The sequence below is a fragment of the Ascidiella aspersa genome, chromosome 7 (genome assembly GCF_963924565.1).
Source record: "Ascidiella aspersa chromosome 7, kaAscAspe10.2, whole genome shotgun sequence".
NCBI lineage: Eukaryota > Metazoa > Chordata > Ascidiacea > Phlebobranchia > Ascidiidae > Ascidiella > Ascidiella aspersa.
Window position 1 is genome coordinate 23,706,556 of NC_139453.1, and position 7,442 is coordinate 23,713,997.

General features: G+C 36.5%; 1 protein-coding gene across 1 annotated transcript; it reads right to left on the reverse strand.

Annotated features, from left to right (window-relative positions):
• Positions 1–2,929: 2,929 nt before the first annotated feature.
• On the reverse strand, positions 2,930–3,499 carry LOC146138552 (alpha-(1,3)-fucosyltransferase 4-like). The gene has a single exon (XM_083394600.1). The coding sequence runs from the start codon at positions 3,497–3,499 to the stop codon at positions 2,930–2,932; it is 570 nt and encodes a 189-aa protein (XP_083250726.1).
• Positions 3,500–7,442: the final 3,943 nt, after the last annotated feature.

Below are 7,442 nucleotides of genomic sequence, written 5' to 3' on the forward strand. Positions count from 1 at the left end.
CATTTTTAAGATAAACAAACATGTTTTTTCGCGCTTTTCCCCAACACTTTATTGCCTTCTTAAATGTAATTAAACCGTTTTGAAGTGCAAAAAAGATCCGAGGCCCGCCTGGTTTACAGTTGCTCTAACATTGTAATAACACAATTCTTGTTCATTTTGTGCGGCACGCATAGATTATCTTATTTTGCGCTAAACATATTTCCCTTAAATATATAACATCCTTTGCAGTTAAAACCTATTATAATGTCTTTGAAGCTTCTAAAAAAATTGTTTGATCATCAGATACTTTTTTTTCAATATTACTTCCTTGGTTAATTTTGCGTATTTGAAACATTTAAGTATTGGTCACCAAATACATATTTTTTTAAATATTACTGCATTTGTCCATTTTTTTAATGCATTTCTACTGAATTAAAGCCTATATTTTAATACAGCCAGCTTACGGGCAACAAAATGTTGAAAGCAACAAAAGCTACACATGCTTGTTAACAGCTTTATGGCATGTTTTGAAAAATGCGTAAACCGCTACCTGACTAAATGTATTAAGAATGTCTAGACCAGTGATTATCAACCATTTGTGCTTCGTGGCCCCCTTTGAAACGCTCTTAACCCTCGTGGCCCCTGCTTAAAAATACCTAGCAGTGTATTTACGTGTTTTTTTACAAATAAAGCCATTAATCAACGAATAAAAGTACTTAGTTTATCAAAAATTTAATAAATCATTTTAATTTAAGTTAACTATACTTAGTCATTACAAAGCTGGGTCTTGTCAAGGTATTCTTTTATATTTGGCTTTGTTTTGTACCATTTAGCCAAGCGAATGTCACTACATTCGTCGAAATGATTTATGGATTTTTTAAATGCATAACCTAGCTGAATATTGGCCATAAATTTACCTTGAGTAACCGTACACCGTACGTTTTGCTATGGAATGTTTCTTTTGCAACTTAACGCCCTTCAAGGAAATTGCGAAATCTCTGCAGCTGGCATTACACTTTAGGTCTCGCCCAACGGCATTTGACCGACAATTATTATTATCGGCAAGTATAATTGGCCGCCCGAAAAAACGCTGACGCCGCACTACATGGCTATATATAAAGCAGCACAGTTTATGTTTCGCCACAGCAACAGGCCTTTAACTAAACTTGCCACTCACGTACGTAGGTTTAGGCGTAACTTTCCGCGATAAACAAATAAAAAGGATCCAATATTCTACTAAACATCCCTACACTACGGGTCAAAAAACGTGTCTGAAAAATGAGTTACAAAAAAGTTGAACAGTCCTAATAACAGGCATGGTGGTAACATTTTGGTTTTAGCAAATACCCAAATATTATTAACTTGAACTAGTGAGGGTATTTGGTTTGGAACACCACTTATCGATGCAGAAAAATACGAGACGCGCTGAGTAGGTAATTAGTTGAGGCTAAAGCTGATACCTCACTGCGACAAATCGACTTTACATATAACATAAACAAATAACTATTAACAACGAATTCGTAATAACACCACGATTAAAAGTCCATTATTCGCATTCCGCCAGCGAGGCTCGTTACAAATAGATATGATAGCTCAAACCGTTTCAAGCAGTAACTAACTGACTTTTAGTGCAATGCTAAAAAAACATTCAAATTGTAAAAACAAAATGACTAAAAATATTAAAGTTACATTACTAAGTACAGCAAACACAATAACTAGATTGTCTGTGACGTAAGAGTATACGACAATTGAAGGTGCGGCTAGCCTGTGATTGTTGTGTAACTGCTCATAAATTCTACCAACAAATAAATTATTAGAAGTACAATATTTATCATTTTCGGGGGAGTGGAGATATGGCCCCTGTCAACCCCTAGCTACGCCTATGCTCGTGGCCCCCCAATTACCGTTCCGTGCTGTGTACACAAAAAAATAATTTAACTTTTGTTGTGACGTTCCGTGATGCAGTTAGTACCCACAAATTGATAGAAAATGTCGTGCAGAGGTATGCCGCATTCTTTACCCTGCAGCACTGCGAAAGGTGCTTCTCGAAAAATTAGCAAACTGGATTCATCGCCAATCGTATCACGTTTCCAACTGTTAAATGAATCGAAAATTTTTGCACGTAGGCCGGGATTTTTGTTAGCCGCCGGGTGTTATTCGACCTACTTAGTGCAACATATGCGTGAAGGAGGATCTTGGTTAAGTCAAGTAATTTGTTAATTAACCTGAAGGCAAGTCAAGTACCAGTAAAGAAAACTTGTCTCCGCTATCACTCAGTCACGTTTATACGAGTGACGTCATTGTAAAGAAAACTAATTATACATAAATTGTTCAGAAACAGCAGAAATATGACGAGTTATTGCGACTCCACAAAAATTTTAGGCGACACTGGGGGTCGCGACCCACAGGTTGGAGAGCACTCTAGGCTTAAAGTATAATAAATGTATTGCATTAAACAGTGGTCGCCGCCACCTATCGGTTCGCTCCAACAGGTGTTTTTTAAGATGAAATGTACTAAAACGTAATTTTGTGACGTCACGCTAAAAATTTGTTCCCTTCCTGAACAAAACTTTTGGATCCTTCTGTTTTCGTAGTGGTGTGAGGTAGTGGAACTTCAAATAATCTGAAAATAGTATTTTCGGCCGAAACAAAAAACTTTACCGACCACTGCTTTCGATTATCATAAAAAAAACGACAATCTACTAAACATATATACAATATACTATGAAAGCTATCAAAAAGGAGCAATTTGATTGATCGAAAAAAAATTGTAAAATGTAACATTTCAGCTTAGTAGCATTTGAAATTGAAACATAATCATATGCCCTTTATGCTGTAATTTATTGCTGATTTAACCATAAGGTCTTTGTAATTTGTGTCTCAAATCTGTTAGATTACAAATTCCACCTCAAGCAACCCCAAGGGCGGCCTTTTAGTATCTAAAAATACCTCAGGGCGCCAAACACACTGCTTCCCTGTTAGGGTAAAAATACCGATTGAGCGAGGAAACAACGCGCGGTCGTTCCGGGTGCCCGAACAGCGGAACGCCTTCCAGCCTTTTGTCGTCTTTCCTGTCGTAAAGGTTGTCCACGTTGATGCCGTGCAAGATCCTGCAAAGCTGGCACCATCCGCTCTTGCGCCCTGCGTTCGGCATTTCGCTTTTCTCCATCGTCATCCATTCCAAGTAGGCCCTGTATGCGGTTGCGTTGCGACTCAGGTACTCGAGGTACTCGACCAGGCGTTTGGGCGTCGCGAAGTCGAACGCGTAGATGAACGAGTTGGGCGGCGCCACCGCCGAGTAGTCCTCCTTCGAGGGGCCGATCACAACAGGAACTGCCCCGTAAGCGAGCGAGTTTTGCCAGAACTTTTCCGTGATGTAGTCGGCGCAGTGCCAGCTGTTCTCGAATGCGAGGTAGAACTTGTAGCGCGACCAGTCAAATTCTTTGTAGAGCAAGTTGAAGCACTTGCCGCCAAGATCAAGATCGAGTCCACTCTTTCGCAGCTCTTCTACGTAACGCATTCTCTCTTTCGCCCCCTTTGTGGTTCCACAATTGGACGCCACCCACAGTGCAGTGTAAATCTTCTGACTAACGAATGCATCCAGCTCAGCTTCAGTCAAGGGTAGCTTAGGCTTCGCGTGGTCGGAATAGACTTGTCTGGCGGTGCCATAAGGGGCGTAGACATCAGCATCCCGTCTAAACAATAGCATGGAAGTCGTTTCGGTAAAGCAGGTAAATTCAAATGTGATAGCTGCAAATTGGCGTAATATACAAGTTTCAGGAAAAGTGGAAGCCCGTTGCTTTTAACTTCTGTTTGTCCATGCTATGCTGCGGTTGTTGTTTATAAAACAGTGAATGCGGAAGTTATAATCACCCTTATTTTTTTATGAAAATTGACCCCTTCGAAAATTGATCTTAATTGTCTCTTTGTCAAGCTAAAACATTGATTTTTGTTATGATTAGACAAAACGGGTATTTATATATCGACGATGCTTAATAACCATTTTTCCGGGTTTTCTTTACCGTTAAATTTAAAACCATCACATAAAGTTTTTAAGGTGCTTCCGGTATATGGACGCTTCGAGTTATAAAAACACGTCGATCCAATGATGGAGAATATTTCATTCTATTTAGATATCCGACAAGTGAACTAAAACAAGAGGAAAATATCGTGACGAATTGTATAGCCTTGCCTGTAGGACATGGTGAGATTGAAAACACGGCCGTATTTCGTCAAGTCAACATTCCAGTAGCGATAGACCGATATCGGACCTTCGACCGTCCACCAAATGTAATACTGGTCCGTTCTCCTAAACAAATTAAGTTTATAAACTTATCAAAGAATTGAAAACGCCCATAGTAATTATAATAAACTTTATTACTTCCTATGATAATAAAAATTGCCAATCCAAAGCAGTTTTCAATATAGGCACCTGTTCTTTCGATGATTTATACAATAAATACAAAAGAACCCATAAGTAATGACTATAGTAACACTCTTCACCACCAGGCATTGAAAAGTATATGTATAGCAATGTTACTGTATGTTGTTTGGAATTCTTGTGGTTAATGATGATAATGCGGCATAAAAACGTAACGCTAAAATTAAGAGTTAAATACAGAGTGCGTCAGAAAAACCTACTACATTTCAACTAGGAAAAAAAGACAAAATTTATAAGCATTAAAAATATTTTTGTCTCATCTCAAATTCAAAAGGTTGCCATTTGATGTATTTATATTTTAAAGATTACATCCTGTACATGGCGCCCTCGAGTCAATCATACGCCATTTTTAATAAAACTTCCACAATGAATGCACAGTGTTTGCCAGTCCAGGCCTTTTCACATACAGATACAAAGTTTTAAAAATTTGGACAAAACATTATTTACAGTGATCGACTGGCTAAAACCTGCCGCCGATGGTTTTCGATTCTATAAAGATACACCCTATTATTATTTACTTGGAAGTCCTTTGCTGCAAAACTTTATTTTAACCTCCTGTCAGACTGCTACAGCCTTGCTACAGTAAAAAATTGAAAAGTTGCACGTTTTCCTGCCTCAACCAGTAGATATTAATCACCAGTGTTCATGTGACTATTTTATTGAATAAACTAAATTTTAAGACAGCCTACCTTTTTACTACTTTCACCAGCACGTCATAACAATGCTATTCACAGCATTATGCAAACATCAATCACATTTAATATTATATGTATATCAGATTCCAATTTGTACTCGTCCCTCAGGACTTTTCTCATTCTCATGCGTGTGTCATTAATATTGATATTATCATTGCTTATGCCTGCTTAATATTATCATTGCTTATGCCTGCTCTAAATATATTAGGTAAATTTAAAGACCAAATTGGGAACAATAATGTGAACACAATGTAATTTTTCATAAAAGAATGTCTCCTTAAAGCCATTAAAGTAATGTTATTACACTCTTAACCCGGGTAAGGGTAAATAAAAAAACACCCTAGGCAACTCGACGCAACCGGTTGGATAAGTAAATTAATTTAGATAAGACAATTAGCATTTTCGGCAATTAGTTCCGCATTGATGATGAATAACTAAAATCTATACTTTTATCTGAAATAAAAACGGGAAATATATAGTAAGTGTAACGCTTTAATGGTTAACATGCTTTAGGCTATCTTGTTTTCTATTATTATCGGTAATGTATCTAGTTTCACCTGTTTTCTGTGACGTAGCGTATTTTTATTTTATATTTTTATTTTGTTTATTCCTTTATATTGCCGACACGAATTGAATCACAGCCATGGAGCATCCGACTTAGTGTTCTCTGCCAATAGAAATAACGAGAAAGTCCCTCCTATTTTTAAGTTTCCTCAGATCCATACCGTGGTTCCAAAATAAATGTAAATGTAATCTAATCTAACATGCATGCTTCTTGAAAAAATACATAGGAAACCATTGATTGGATACCATATATGTGACACAATAAACTCCTTATATTTTTAAGAATATTCAAATCTGTAATGAACAATGTTGTGCCTTTGATTGATCCTATAGTTACAAACAAATTTGGGTGAGCAAATATTTTTCTCTAAAAATTTAATTTGCAACTATCAGGAGGGGCTACTGTTGGTTTTTGATTAGCCGTTCTATATATTGCCCAAGTTGAACATTAATAAAACCGCAGGGGAGAGTTTGTTCAAAGCCGACACGCTTTACAGTGGAATGTTGCTTTGACAAACATTAACAGCGCACGAAAACAGTAAAATCTAGAAAAAGTTAATGGCCACTCCCCGAATAAAGTTTTATGGCAATTTCAATAGTTAATTTTGGATAAAACGTAACTCATCGGAAGTCGAACAAAACATAAATAAAACAACCTTTTCACTGAGCGACAACACTTTGAAAGCGCATAACTTATGAGAAAGGAATTAACTATATTTAAGGTAGCCATACTTATTTTTTCTACCTTGAGAAACATAGGGCCTACCTTGTTTAAATTCCATCTATTTTGCATGTTTAAGCATAGAAACTTTGTCATTTGGTATGGAATTTTGTCAAATTTGGTATGGAATTTGTCAAACCTTGTATCAATTTTATCTAGTTTGCCTGTTTAGGGATGGAAACGTTATCATTTGGTATGGAATTTGTCAAATTTGGTATGGATTTTTTTAAACCTTGATTCAATTTTATCTTTTTTGCATGTTGAAGCATAGAAACGATGTCATTTGGTATGGAATTTGTCAAATTTGCAATGGAATTTCTTAAACCTTGATTCAATTTTATCTATTTTGCATGTTGAAGCATAGAAACGTTGTCATTTGGTATGGAATTTGTCAAATTTGCTATGGAATTTCTTAAACCTTGATTCAATTTTATCTATTTTGCATGTTGAAGCATAGAAACGTTGTCATTTGGTATGGAATTTGTCAAATTTGCTATGGAATTTCTTAAACCTTGATTCAATTTTATCTATTTTGCATGTTGAAGCATAGAAACGTTGTCATTTGGTATGGAATTTGTCAAATTTGCTATGGAATTTCTTAAACCTTGATTCAATTTTATCTATTTTGCATGTTGAAGCATAGAAACGTTGTCATTTGGTATGGCATTTGTCAAGTGTATCGTTACCGGTACAAAGTATTTAACATCCCTAGTGTTCAACCAGCTTGTGTAGGACAAAGTTAGGTTTGTCTCGGTTACGAGAAACTGCGGCGCGTCGAACCAATATTGAACTTCGTAGGGCATTTGTTTTGGCGGTAGTTTCCTGTGCATCAATCATGTTACCAGACTTGGACAACTAAAAGTTTTCAAGTTTTCTCCAAATTGGATTACAATTAAAATTACTGAATTCACAAAAATTTAAAGTTAAACTGAAAACCTCAACTGGAATTGTTTAAAATAAATTCACAATTAAGTTTAACGATACTGGTATTCCGTTTGATTGGCAGTTGGAAGACTGTTATAGTTCGCCAACATGACTAACA

Excerpts from the sequence above, each read along its gene's own strand:
- LOC146138552 (XM_083394600.1), bottom strand. The coding sequence starts at position 3,499 with ATGCGTTACGTAGAAGAGCTGCGAAAGAGTGGACTCGATCTTGATCTT.